The sequence below is a fragment of the Pan paniscus genome, chromosome 8, assembly GCF_029289425.2.
Source record: "Pan paniscus chromosome 8, NHGRI_mPanPan1-v2.0_pri, whole genome shotgun sequence".
In the NCBI taxonomy this organism is placed as follows: Eukaryota; Metazoa; Chordata; class Mammalia; order Primates; family Hominidae; genus Pan; species Pan paniscus.
In genome coordinates, this window is record NC_073257.2 from 139,005,255 (window position 1) to 139,020,109 (window position 14,855).

General features: G+C 45.0%; 2 protein-coding genes across 10 annotated transcripts in view; one reads left to right on the plus strand and one right to left on the minus strand.

Annotated features, from left to right (window-relative positions):
- DOCK1 (dedicator of cytokinesis 1) overlaps positions 1-14,855 on the plus strand; it is a 561,485-nt gene that overhangs the window by 234,644 nt on the left and 311,986 nt on the right. The gene's annotated exons all lie outside the window — the stretch shown is intronic.
- INSYN2A (inhibitory synaptic factor 2A) overlaps positions 1,211-14,855 on the minus strand; it is a 60,630-nt gene continuing 46,985 nt past the window's right edge. For all 4 annotated transcript variants that reach the window (XM_034931702.3, XM_063607575.1, XM_063607576.1 and 1 more), the window contains one exon: positions 1,211-3,799. In XM_034931702.3, the coding sequence (XP_034787593.1) occupies positions 3,616-3,799 (184 nt within the window). In that variant the 3' untranslated portion in view covers positions 1,211-3,615. The remainder of the gene's footprint in view (positions 3,800-14,855) is intronic.

The window sequence follows — 14,855 nt, forward strand, 5'->3', positions numbered from 1 at the left end:
ATGCCCATGTGGTTTCCAAGGAAAACAGTGTTGCAGGCCATCCTCCTTGTGACTGTTTATAGGTTGGAGTTGGTCTGCCTGAGGCTGGGCCATGACTGTGACACCATTTACACCCAATAGTCCAGCCACATCTCAGATCTCTGTGGCTGTAGATAACTAACTGCCTCTCAGGGTACATGGGAAATGCTGCCAACTGCCTAAGTTGTTTCCAAGGTAGCAAGGTTTTCCCGTACTTTGAGCCCCTCCCCATTTATCTTCTGCTGGAGGGTTGGAGATTGAAGGAGCAGATGCAGGACTACAGGACTTCTGCTTCTTGGAAGTGAGTTGCACACTTGTAGAGTGACTGGTGGGCACCCTTCATTGTATTTGGGTGTCTGTAGAACAGGACCTTTGAGGCAGCACCAATAGTTGGCTCAGAAATGATTATAGAATGAGACAGAACCCTCCCTCTGTCTGCTCTGGGCTGTGCATCGGGCTTTCCTTCCCTTTCTGCATGTGTCAGAAAAGGAATCCCCTTCTTCTCCCTGAAGAACATGCGATGGTAGCAGGAGCCTTGAGTGTTGGTCTGCAGTGCCCTCTCCCTTGCACATGGACTCTGTGGTTGCAGATACTGGGAAAAAGCATTGTGGTCTCTCCTCTCCTAGGCCGTCCAGGTGAGGCAAGCACCAGCCCACCTGTGCAGATGGGTTAGTATTAGGCTAGTGGCAGTAGGAGAGGTAGGCGCTCAGCCTATCTCCCGCTAGGAAGGGGAAGAAGAAAGGAAGGAGGCGGCTGATCCCTTGAGGCTGAGGATGTGCTCGATGGAAGATCTAGAGAGAAGCTACCTCCCCTGGGCCATGGAGGCAAGATTTACATGCCACAGTGTACTGTGGCACCACTCAATGTATTTAGCCATTTCTTCTGAGGTTATTTAAGAATTAAACCTCATACACCTCCTGCTGTGAGCCTGTGTGCATCCTAAAATGCCACCATGTGTTCCAGTGGTGAAACTCCATGCCAGGGTGCATAGGTGGGCAAGCGTCAGTCCCTCCCCTCCCCAAGCCAGGCCAGCTCTGGCTGGTGGGTCAGGCCCAGGCCTTACGATGCTCTTATCTTCTGCAGACTGGATGAAATGCCTATCGGCCCAAACATTCTTCCTTTATTATTATTTTCTTAGATTACTTTTATGTTCCCCAATTTTTGAGGCCATGAAATAAGTTTAATAGCCACATAAAACATCTTTGATTTTTTTATTTAAAAATTAATAAAGAACTTAATGACAAGTATAATAATTTAATCTCTATATGCAATGCCATGTGTACATCTACATAAGGGAACCCTGTGCATTTTACCTTGCTTTTGTATCAGACTTTTTACTTGAATCTTTCCAAGAGAAGAATCACCATCTGTTAGTGGCGTGTTGCAATTAAACTATAAAATGATTTTGACAATAGTTTTTCTATTTTGAACACACTTTAATTTTTAGGGAGGAATTAATTTATCTTCAGAAGCTCCTTTTTGACTCTGAACATTTTAATTTTATTTTTTTTTGGTCTAGACTGGTGTGAAACAGTGACATTATTTTGTGTACTAGCATGTCCTCTTGTTTAGACAGATTTGTGTTACTAATTAGAAAACTGCTAATACCCTTATTTCAATTTACTGAGATAGTTGGGATTCTTAAAACATAAGGAGAGAGAACTTGTTGGAAACATTTTTACAACTTTAGTTAAAAACAGTATAAAAAACATGAAACCCATTTTTAAATGTTTAGTCTACGTGAAACAGTTACACTTCCTTCATGTGACAGGATCAACTTCCTCATTGTTCTTGCACCAAAATATTTCTCAGTTCCTTTTATTGATATTCAGGGATTCGAGCCTCATATAGTGTTTCCGCAAAGGATGTGTGTGTGCACGTGTGTGTTTTAAATTAAAGCATATAACTGCAGTGTTGTTTGGCCCCCGAAGAATGTTTACACGATATACTCTTCATTTTTTTTTCAAGGCCCGATCCGGTTACTGATCACTAGGTCCTTGTAGAATCAAAACACTTAGAACTGAAACAGATTTGCTGTTGAGTCAGGAGGAAAATACATGGCAAGAAGCAGCTCCAATCTGATAAAAGCAGGTGAGATCCTTTTACCAAGGTTAGCCACTGTGTGTTTGGCATCTAGTCAATGAGGTGTGCATGTCAGCACTCCGCTAGATGTGAAACTGCTGGACAGAAACTTCAAGACTAGGTTTTCCTGTATGCTCACAAACTATTCAAAATTTAAGTTGTACAAAAAAAAAAAAGGCAAAGTAAGATCCCTACTTCCTATTGTGAAAATCAAAAAATTGATAGACAAAGTCATTAATAGACTAGGGGATTTGATTTCTATAAAAAGATACTTGCAAAGATGCAAAGAAATGAGTGAAAAAATAAAGGAACTAAGATTTACATTGCAATGTGTAATCAAGAGAGAACTCTGTTACTGTTGATTTAAAAAATACCTAAAAACATTTGATTCACAGCTTTCCCCTAAGTATGTTGTTTAGTACAACTTACTAATAGGTTAAATGTAGGTGACATTGTCTCTTGGTAGCAGCTAAACTAAACGCGCTGTTTCTCTTTGAGATGGTCAGGTCTTCCACCATTAATACAAAGCATAATGAATTGTACATAACGTCTGGCTGCACTTACCATGGCTAACAGTGTCTCGGAGGATCGATCCACAAAAACACTGTCTGCCATGGCACAGAATGCCTGTGATTTATTGGTGGGTGGATTATCCATCGTGTATCTCTATGTATGTTCTCAGATTCTTGCCAGAATGTATTATTTGGCCTTTGGGTACCAAAAGATTAAAAATGAGATCTAAGAAAACTTAGTGTCCAATAGCTCTGACCCTGTCTACTTGCAGTGATTAAAGGCATATCCTGACTTTGGGGGACTCCTGGCTGCTGGCCATTTGGAAAATGAGCAGTAAACATGTCGTAAGTCTGGAGATGAAGAGGATGCTAAATTTGAGGTGTCATTGTGACACTGAGATGTGGTCACTTGGCTTAGAGCTATAGCACATGAAGGCAAATATACATATAGTCACATTTTAGAGATTATTCATGGTCTCCGACCACTTGAAAAAATTGTGCTTTCTCCGGAATTTGATGTGCTGAAAATTGCACTCGCCCCCTGCTTATTTGCAAAATGAAACATAAAAATGAAGTCTTTCGCAAACATAAGGCTTGCTTTTTCTTCTCATTATTTAAAAAAAAAATCAAGGCTTGAAAATAATTATGAGTTATAGCTGTGTACAGGGTGACAGCCTGCCATCTCGCAGGTTGATAATGTATTACTTGCAGATCGGGGGTGGGGGGAAATTTTTACTTATCATCTTTGACTACGTAAGTTTCATTTCAGATTTTACATCCCACATCAGTGAACTGCAAGGAACAGCTGGCAAGGAGTGACACAGAATACCTTGCTTCTGTTAATTATCTGTTGGTACAAAGGCCTTTTTGGTACGCAGGGCGAGAAGTGGGAGGTGCCTGAATGGGCACCACAGTTCCCTCGATCCTATTCATTTTGGAAAAGTATTGACTTAAACTCCAGTGGGTTCTAAAGACGGCCTCGAGACTCCAGACACCGTGAGTGTTAAAGGAACCAGAGTTTCCATCTTCCGTGCTTTTTAGATTCAGTTTTGGATTTTTGCTTGGGAGTTGAGGAGTAAGTCTCCTGAGAGTAAGGCGAAGGTATGACCTGAGTTTCCTCAATAGGGTGGAGTTTTCTCAGAACTGGCTGGAGTTTGTCTTCTTGCTGCTTAAAATCCAGCTCCACACTAGAAAAGAGAGAGAGTGAAGACTTTAGCATTTGATCTTTTCCATATGAAGATCCCTTTTAGTGACAGCAAGATTTGGGCATGATCAGTGTTTGTTTGTAATGTTGTAATTTTATGGTTTAATAATAGCAATTCGATATACTATGTTTCAGCTCTGTGCTCCCGTGAAATAGTTCAAGGAGGCTCACTTCCTTTGGAAAATAACTTACTTGCTTCTGTAGGTGAATCTTTAATATTGTGTTAATGTGCACAGTTGGTGTATGTATTTGTGGAAATGAAAAATGTGAAATATAAATGACCCCATTGTTTGTCCACAGTCTGTTCACATGGGCCTCATGGAGTAAAACAGAAAACCAAAAGTATGAGTGGGCAGGGGTCACCTTACTACATCTATACCAAGTGCACGCAAGGTCCATTCCTGTGCAATGTGTCACAAGATCAGAGAAATCTATTTCTCTGATCTCCCACCTAAAACAATTCTGGAAGGAAATGACCTTGGCTGACATTCTCCTTGTAAAAGCTTATCTGTCTGAAAATCTGATAAGGGCCATAGTGCCCAACGCTGGGGAAAATAGTGTGTTCATGGAGTCAACACCATTGAACGGTACTCCGCCATTACTAACCACAGTTTCTTTGGGAGAAGCATGGGGAGCGTTCAGTAAAGACAACACAGAAGTAAAATTCCATCACTCAAGCCACGGTGTGCAAGCACAGAGCCGATGTGGAAGCACATTTGCCAAGCAGTGATAATGTTTGCATTAGAAGATGGTGTTAAAGATGATTTTTGAACTATGTTATTTCTTACAACATTTCTCCGAAAATTGCTGTCAACTTGTCTAGAGCCCTCTCTTGTCTCCATGTCTTTGAAAAGGACCACATTTGATCTTCTAACTTTGAGTCCTAACAGGTCTCCTTGGCAATTGGGATAGGACCCCTGGTCCATGCATCGTTTTTCTGTGATGATCTCTGCATTGAGGAGTTCTGCTTCCCTTCCCACTCACCCTGTCCCTCCTTGGGACCTCTGTGGTCTGGGCCAGGCCTTGGGAAGATTCCGCTCTGTCCTCCTTCCATGTCTGGTCTGGATGCCAGACTAAATGTCAGTAGATTTCAGTAAAGGCTCAGCGTTGATGATAATGCATGAGCTCATAACATTTTATAACCAGTGGAACCGTAAACCATTTATAAACATGAAATCCTATTGATTTAGAGAACCATTAATCCTAGACAAATTTTGACATTTTGGAAAGACAAAAACAGCCAAGCTATATTATCTGGAGTTTTAAAACAAGTTCAGGACCCATCTAATGGGCCATTTCATGTTTTAAATCCACTGTTCCATTTTTCTCATTGTCAGTGACTCTAATATTACTCAAAAAATTAAAAAAAAATTGCCAGAGAAGTTCATGGCTAGTGACCTCATGCTCCCAAAACAAGTTATCCTTTTCCCTTTTTTCAAAGAGCCTCTTTGAGTTATGCTCTAATTTATAGGAAGTAGAATAAAATCTCATGAATTTAAGTCTTGCTAATCCAGACTACGTGATGATGGAGGCATAGTCTCTCCTAAGGACAACTGTGAAAAGTGCAGTCTAAGGCTGTGCTGCATTAATGAAATTCAGGCCTCAGTTCTGTGATGTGGTGCACTAGAAGGACATGGGGTTTCCACCCTGCCTCTTCCACCTGATGCTGGTTTGGGAGTCGGGGGCTCATTAAACTTCAATTCTTTCACTTCAAGGGGGAGAAAATAGTTCCTTCCCGGGCTGTCGTAATTACTGAATTGTGGTGACAATCTCTCCCCACTGAAAAATGCCCATGAACGAGCCTCCTAAACTGTAAGATGCAATTTAAATATTATTGTACCATTATTATCTATTGATCACTAATCTTATAATGGAAACAAGAGCTAAGTAATAAAGATATCTATTAGGGATCTCTTCAACTTGGACATTTAACCAGGCAAATAAGAGCCTGTCAATCGAGTCTGTGAATATATGGTATGTTAGGTATAGAAGCGTAATTCTACCAAGGTGCTTTGGTAATATTGAAGGTGTGTTCTCCAGATCGTAACCGTTTCAACAGCCCCAGATTGGTTTTGGGTTATTAGAACAGAGAGAAGGCACTAGCATCTCCTAGGCTAACAGTACAATTCTGGCTACCTGTAATTATTGAATTCCCATTAAGCAACTACACTGGGAATCCTGTTATTAACCAATTTATCACACCAAGGAACCATGTAATCACAGAGTAATCTAATCTGAGTTCTTGTTAACAAAATGACTCGACTTTATCTGTCGAGTTGATTCCTGTTTGCGCTCCCCATTACGCTACCCTGGGAATACGCAACCAGAGGCAGGTTCCTTGGTAGAGGGCACTTGTGAGTCTGTGAGTGCCCACTTGGAAATGCCTGCCAGCAAGTTGACCCTGAGGTCCGCCCCCCAGCCCATCTCCCCATCTGTCACATGTGAGTTGCAGTGGATCTGCGTGTGGGATGACGCCCGTGCACCAGCCAGGCAACGTGTGCAGAGCTGTGAAGGAATAATGTGCATTGTTCTGGACACTGCTTCCTGCTCAAGGACTTTTCTTGGGGAAGCACACCAAGTCTCTCGGTTGAGTTTGACACACCAAGTCTCTGGGTTGAGTTTGACACACCAAGTCTCTGGGTTGAGTCTGAAGCAGAAACCTGACTGGAGGGGGCAGCATCAGAAGGTTAACGGTCTGGCCAACTCTGGCTGACATCGAACAAAGGTCCTTTTAGTCTTAATAGCTAAATGGATCAAAAGGCAGCAACACCTGCTCTTCTGGTTAGAGTAGTGGACTTGGAGAAAAGCTGCCGGTAGATGTTCCAGGGCACTGGGACTGCCCTGCACATAGACTTCCCTCTGTATTTGAGACAGCGGCTTGTCCAGATAGTGCCTGGGGGCCTGCCTGGTGGAGGGCCCATGGCTCTTGCTTCAGCTTCCCCTTCCTGCTGCCCGGCAGACCTGTGGCGGGAGTGTTGGTTGCCCTACCTGGGGCCACATCTTTGTCCGGTGCTGCCAGCTTCATGGTTATCACTTTCTCCCCACCTGAAATGCCCTTCTGGGCTCATGGCATGGCTGGCATTCCTTGGCCCACTGTTTCTCAGGTCCACATAACCTCCTTGTTGTCTGACCACCTTCCCAAATATTGCCCAATCCATCCTGTCTTATTTGTTTTTGCACTAACCACAGATAATTATTCGTTCCCATATTACTTGCCTTCATCTTCCTAAATGCATCTTCTCGAATGCAGGCACCATAATCAGAGATGCCATGCGGTCATCCTCTTTCTGTTTCCAGCAACTATAGCAGGGGCTGGGTCCTAGCAGTTGCCTACGTAATATTGCTAGAATTAATGAATGAGAACAGAGTCTTAAAAGGCAAATTCTGGCCAGGCACGGTGGCTCATGCCTGTAATCCTAGCACTTTGGGAGGCCGAGGTGGGAGGATCACTTGAGATCAGGAGTTCAAGACCAGCCTGGCCAACATGGTGAAACTCCATCTCTACTAAAAATACAAAGTTTAGCTGGGTGTGATGGTGCATGTCTGTAATCCCAGCTACTCGGGAGGTGGAGGTTGCAGTGAGTTGAGATCGTGCCACTGCACTCCACCCTGGGTGACAGAGTGAGACTTTGTCTTTAAAAAAAAAAAAAAAAAAAAGCAAATTCTACCTCACTTTTAGTCCCAGTTGCCCTGGACTGCTTTGTTTTGGCCAAAAATTATGTTGTGTCCTCCCCTGTGTCCTCCCACAATGAGACCCCTTCCTTGCCACAGACAAATAGGGCTCTGCCTGGAGGCATTGTCAGAACCACTCCAGATGGAGTTTGTGGCCTGGTTCTATTCTATCAGAACTTATCGAAGATCCTGAAACATTTTCTGCAAGACATACTCCAGGATCTTTTTGGAGCCTGGCTCCCATGCCACGGTCCCCTCCTTTCCGTCTTCTAGGATTCTACAGTAAGATCTTGGATAGAATGGGTGGGGCCAGCAGGGTCTGCTTGTGAGTGACCAGCTACCACAGTCGCTGTGCTAAGGGGAGCGTGAGAGTTACTTTGTCCCCTTTCCACTTTCCTGTGGACAGAAGGTGGAGGTCTAGCTGGATGTTTTCTGGGTGATGTTTGTTCTGAGCACCATCACGGTCCCAGGCCTCCAGACGTGCTGTGTGCACCTGCTTTCCCAGGGCGGCTCCAGTGCAGGGGCTCATTCTACAGCCACACGGGCACGTGGGAAGCCGGGGCTCCAAACCTTGTTGTGGTTTCTGAGGACTCTGGCTGTGGCTTTGCACAGTCCCCTTGCAACCTCCCAGGCCTCACTCTCCAGCAGCTCAGGAGGCAGGAGGCTGCAGGTGGTGCTGCTGCCCTCCTGCTGGAGGGATCTGGTGTTTGTAAAGCATGGGCAGGGGAGTGTCCATGTCATGAGGAATTCTTACTCCTGGGGAGGAGCAGCAGCCTGGAAAAAGTCCTGATTCTTGAGATTCAAAGCATGAGTCTGAAACAGCTGGAGCCAGGCCAGCCTTACCTGTGCGGGGTGTTCTGTCCTATAAACACCTGAGTCAAACACAGGCTGTAGATTTTGCTGGGTGAGAAGGGAAGATCCCTGGATGGCTGGGGATATTGACAAGACACGAATTCCTGGGGACTGTAGGGATTTACCTTTGTAGCCCTCTCCCTGCCTGCACCTCCATTCTCCCTCCAGATAAGGGAACCATCCACCCAAACACTCCGTGCCCTGGGGCTGTGTTGCCCTCGCTGTGCTCTTGGCAAGTCCCTGTGATGCATGATTAAAGCAACTGAGAGTAGATTTAATTTCTTGGTTGGTCTTTCCCTTTTCAAAATGGAAGTTTTAAGTGTGGGGACTTTCTTACAACATGATTATTCTGTACATTTCCAAAGAAAGAAGAATCTGCCCTACATCTCAGGCTGCTCTCCAGCCTGCACCTAAGCTTTATTTTCTTCCCAGAGACTGTGCTAGGCTTTGTAGTAACACTTCTCACCGCTGCCGCATGTGATTTTGCAGAGCGGCATCCTTCTTGCTTCTCCAGCTTATTCTCTGTCTCATGCTCCTATAAATACTCAGGCCCTGCCACAGTTTCTTTAGCAAGCTGTCACTGAATCCTCAAGATAATTTAAGAGGAACACATTTTTAAAGTTGCCTTCTCCAGTCGTCCATGTGTAACAGTTAAGAGTTAAAAGCAGGACAATCTGGTGCCCCGGAGCTTGCTTTCTGGAAGGGAAGAAAACCCTTAGTCTTTGGGGTCTCTAGCCTCGACAGGGCCATGTGGCTCGGTGGCCAGCAGGTCAGAGGCCTCTGCCTTTAATTCTCTTTGAATTAGATCTCAGAGTCTTCCCCAGTGCTAACCGTGGCTCTGCGCTGACTCAGGCTCTACCACTGTGGATAAATCACCTCACCTTGGGGACCTGAGCTTGCTTGGCTGTGAAGTGATGGCTGAGATGTGCTCCCACTTCTCACAGCAGTCTCCTGGAACAAGGCCTGGGCCCAGGAGGGCAGGTGCACCAGGATGTGGGCTGGCTTTTATTGTGTAGCTTGGGGTAGGACCAGCCATGTCCCCAAAGCGCAACAATTTATGTCAACTGACATTGGCGCCAACTTGGCCGGTTTTATGTGAGTGCCATGGGCAACACCCGCATTGTCCAGAGGAAGCTAAAAGTTGGGATCCAGATCCCAGGCCTGGCTCTCCCCCTTGCATGGGAGGTGAATTCAGGCAAGTCTTTTCTGGGCCTTGGTTTATGGATGTGACCCTGGCCACCTCTCCAGGCAATAGAAGAACCAGGACCCCAAATATTTGTTGTTCTCTTCTGAACACATCTCCGTGTGCATATCTGAGGGGCGCTGGAAATCCAGCATGTCCAGAACCAGATCTTTCCCCCAGCCTGCATCTCTGTCCTTCCAGACTCAGCCTGCAGCCCCCATTCATCTCCCTGGATGACTGCAGACCCTGGAATCAAGCTCAACTTGCTCCTCCTGCCTCAGCATCCCTGGGTCGAGTGGATTTACCCTCAGAACACCTGGTGTCCTTCCTCTCCGCCCACCTTCCACTGCTCTAGTCCAGAACTCCACCAGTTTCCTCCTTGGCCATTGAAACAGCTTAGTCTCCCTCACTCTTTGTATTCTCTCCCTCTCCAGTTACCAGAGTCACCTTAGGAAAACTGGCAAACTCCTTCTCAAATCCCTGCTTATCCTTCAAAACCTAGGTCACACGTCACTCCTTCTTTCTGTGGATTTTCTAGAATAACGAAGTCCACCCTCCCCCCTGCCTCATCCACACACCTCTGGGATGAGTTACTGCTCTGGCAGCATTGTCTCTAGGTTTCCACGAGAGCCTGTCTCCTGTGGGATCGTAGCTGTCTTCCCCCAGGTCTGTGAACTCATTGAAGGATGGACCATGTTTGATTCATCTTTCGTCTGCAGTGCATTTAGCACAGTGCTGGCTCCGAACCTGCTCTATTTGTTTGTTGAATTACAATAAACTGATGAACTGAACCAAATCCCCTCACTTCTAATCTCAGCAAAGTGCTGCCGCCCTATTTTCTGTTTTCATTTACAGTTTATACATTTGTATAATTCTATTTATTCTGTCTACAGAATTTGTTATATACTATTTCTATATTATATACCTATATTAAATATATATGGATCTCATCCTAATAGTTTAAAATATCAGTGGTTTGTAGTTAACTAGCTTTTCAACACTTTAAACATAGAAATGATTCACCGTAACTTTGTATCCTTCCTTTACCACTATTTTACATGGTAGGTGCATTAATCAATGTTTATGGTATCACTGTAGGGCTTCAAATACCAGAATAAATGGCGAATCCATGATACTAACACTCAAACTATAAGATCTGTCCCCTTTTCCTGGTATACTATGAACAAGAAATTATGATTATAGTTTTTTTTAAAAAGCATTAGCCAGATATTCTAGCTATATATTTTACTATGAAGGATCCAAAGTTAGAGTTAGACGATGAGCTGAGCTTTCCGAATGCATCTTGGATGTTTTCCGTGACCATACTGGAGAACTTGCTTGACTGGAGCTCATCCTAGGTGCCCATCTTACCTGTGGCACTCTCTGGAGTGCACCTGCGGCTCTGGGTCCTGAGCCTTATCTAGGTGCCTGGGTCTGAGGGCAGGTCAGACGCACAGGGGTTGGAGAACCTGGCATCCCATAAAATAGTGCCACCGAGGAGCAGAGGCAGACCCAAGTCATTTGGATCGCCTCTGCCCATCGTAAGTTCTCCATGAGGAAAGACAGCCCATGACTAACAGCACCGCCACATGTCTGTGAAGCATATGTTATGCCACCCCCCTAGGAAGCCAGGAAGACGAGTCATGATAATCAGAGGAGTCAGTCCTTTCTGAGACGTAGCCTGCAGAACACTGCTGTTCCTGACCTCAGTGAAGAACAGCCAGTTTTCCAACTTTTGACAGAAACTGCGTTATAACTGCCTTGAAAAGGAGATGACACAGGGCTGTTGTCCTCGTGTTCTAAGCTGGTTGCTGTGAGTCCCTCGTGGCCAACCCAACCCTGAGTGGGCTCCCATGACCAGGGCCATCACCTTGCCTGCCTGTCTCCTTTTGAAGATGGGAGTGCGTCTGTCTAGAGACATGGGTGACGTCCCGGGCTCCCAGTGTTGGTGTGAAGGCTACAAAGCCACCCTGCCTCCCTGGGCCACCAGCCTGGAACCCTGGTTTCTAGATGTGGTCAGGAGCTCCCGCTCCATCCTGATAACCATTGAGAGCATCATCTCCACTAAACGTAGCAGTGATAGTTCTCATCACACACGGAAACCATTAGCTGCTTGTGTGTGTCATCTGGTGTCACCAGTGACCCGTCTAAACGTCAGCCTGTGCATTCCTGCAGGAGGTCCCTTCTCAAACAGGTTCTTTCAAGACGCCTATCTGTGAGGAAGAACCTGCCCTGGGGACCCCGCACCCTGAATTCCCTAGTCACTCTATTCCCCATGGAATTTCATACGACCCAGCCCTAGACATCGTGGCCAGGACTGCATCCCGTATTTACCCCCAGAAAAATCTCCGTACTCATCTAAAAATGAATTATCTCTATCTTCCCATGAAACTGACAGCGTAGTCCCCTCATGCTGTTTTGGACATTGGTAAATGCCTCCTTAACTTTGACCTTGGGGTATAACCAAAGGCTGGGACTATCAGTATAATTAGCCTTTCTCTGCTAATAAATTTTAACTAATTGTTTCACAAATAATATGTTGAGATGGGGAATCAGTTTTTAGTTTTATGGCTGTAACAAGTTTCATAGCATCTAAATAAGAGAATTAAGGCATTGCTAAACATTAGTAAAAATGACTAAACCTAAATCCGTACATATTCGAGGGACATAAATAATATATTTTTGGATTTCAAATAGAAAAGAAAAAACTTGGATTATTAGCTTTGGGAATTTTCAAGAAGAATTTAGAGGTCTGTCAGAATCATTCTTTTTTCCTGACTTCATTAAACAAAAGTATTTCCTTACCCCAGAATAACATTGTGTAAGGTGTTATCCAGGGATTCCTTTCTCTCATCTTCCTACCCTGTCACTCACCGTAAATACTAAGAACAGAGCGCTAAACATTAGGCAAAAGGCGAATTTCCCCCACCTCAGTTCATGCTGCTAAAGAACTTAATATGCACAAGTGGTGGTCATTGAAGCAGGGCTGGAAAGGGCACTTCCATGAAGAGATAATCGCTGAATGACAAAGGCTGCAGAGACTCCACTCCAAGTGGGCTCCGGACAGGCTGGAATTGGCACGGATTCTGCATACAAATGCAATTACCACTCTTAACAATAGGTCTCCATTAGTCAGGAGGCGCCCGGTTCTGCCGGCTGTCTTGATCGTGCACTACCCTGACCAGCTTTCTTTTTGCAATACACTCGGAATCGGTGAAGTGCCAGTGTGCGTGATTTTATCTAGAACTCTTTGCACCCTCTGTTTTGTGGTCTTATTGGTGTTGTAATACATTACCAAGAATGATGTGAGAAAATACAACCCATCGCTTTTGTGAATTCTTCATTCAATCTCATAATGTTAGATATTTTCCTCATCTTTCCTGAAATCCTCCAGTCATTTGGGGAAGGAACTTGCCTTCTTTTGGAGCTTCCTACTTGAGAAGCCGTCAAGGATTGTGGTGGACTGGGATGTTCTCCAGCCTGTCTAAGGGGGAGTGTTCACGGGTCGCGAGGTTTCCCATCCATCCTTGGGGGTGCTCTGGCTGTTTGTCCTCCTAGTTCCTGCCAGTTGTTCCTAACGCCGTAGCCTGGAGGGCTCTAGAGAGGCCATCCAAATCCTCCCTAACCTGGCCTCCCTCCACGATTATCTTGTTTTCTTTGGAGTCTGCTTTGCCAGGTCGGGCACCCTGGCTTCCTTCACCTCCTCCTCGCCTGCCTTTTACGTCCTTGCACCTGTGGCTCTCGCCGTCAGTACAGAGGGCTCTCTCTCGCCGGAGCTCTGTCCTTACCCTCATCCCAGGGTCCCAGGGTAAGGGGCATGCATGGAGTTGACTTCAGCAGCTTCACACTCCTCCCAGTCTCCCAGGGCCTGGTGCAGAACCTGTCCTTAGGAGGTCCCTTGAAAAACACCTGTTCAATTAATACCCTTTAGGACCCCAAATGGAAAGGGCTAAGGCATTTTTATCAAAGTGGTTGTTTAAAATTCCACCTGTCCTTGTCTGGGCACGGTGGCTCATGCCTGTAATCCTAGCACTTTGGGAAGTCGAGGCGGGTGGATCATGAGGTCAGGAGTTTGAGAACAGCCTGGCCAATATGGTGAAACTCCATCTCTACTAAAAATACAAAAATTAGCCAGGATTGGCGGTGCGCGCACGTAGTCCCAGCTACTCGGGAGGCTGAGGCAGAAGAATTGCTTCAACCCAGGAGGAGGAGGTTGCAGTGAGCCGAGATTGCACCACTGCACTCCAGCCTGGACAACAGAGTGAGACTCTGTCTCAAAAAAAAAAAAAAAAATTCCACCTGTCCTTGACCATCATGGATCATATCAAACAGTGAAAGCATGGAGTACACAGCAAGGCGTTTCACAAACTCCCCCTCTCTGTGATGTCAGACAAGTGGCATGGAGCCTTGTGGCATTCCCATCCAGTCAGGTTCCAAGTCCACTCATTGATCCACTGCAGAATTATTAGTGTCACTTGAGGCCACTTTGTGTGGTGGCTGTGATGATCCAGAAATGAAGCAGACACAGCGTGCTCCGGGAGGATGTGGTCACTCAGGGCTTGCAACTAATGGTAGGAATTGTACCACTTTACGAGAAGATTCTAAATTCTGGGAAAGATGCTGTTTAATGAATCTGAGTCAGAATTCCTGTTATGTTTTAAATCTTGCTTGCATCTCCGAAAGCCCTTGGATTGCAGTTGGTCCAAGTTATTTTCATGAAAATGTACACAATAGAATTCAGGCCATTTTCTCGCAGTACTATGTTACAAATTAACCATTTCAGCAAAGGAGAGAATGGCTGGTTTGCCGATGATGTTTCATTGTTCCTTTCTGATACCACATCCGAACAAAAGGTGAATCATCCCTGGTGTGACTCATCAGATTAGTCTCACAAAAGAATTACCAAAATAGGGCTGGAGAGAAGAAATTTCAACTGCTTATGAGCAAAGATTATATTAGTAATTTATCCACAAAACATTTTCTGAAATAATTACAGCATATTTTGACAAGAAATATGGAAGATAAGCCAGAAAAGTTTTACTAAGGAAAATGGAAACTGGAATCTCTTTTAATCTTCTTTCATGCTGAGATGGTTTTAATTAGAGTAGCACAGTCGGTCTACATCACAACCGAAGGGATGTCTGTCATCTTAGAAAAAGATGTAGCTGTGTCAACCATCTCAAAATTTGTCAGAAAGATCACGTTTGGTACTTGGGGTTTCAATGGTCTGGGAGGAAGCCCATCAATCCTCTGCCGAAGAAGCGTTACTCAGCTCTGAGTCAATAGATTTGCCAATAAGGGAGAGGTGTTTTTCAGCTGAGGAATGCCTTGT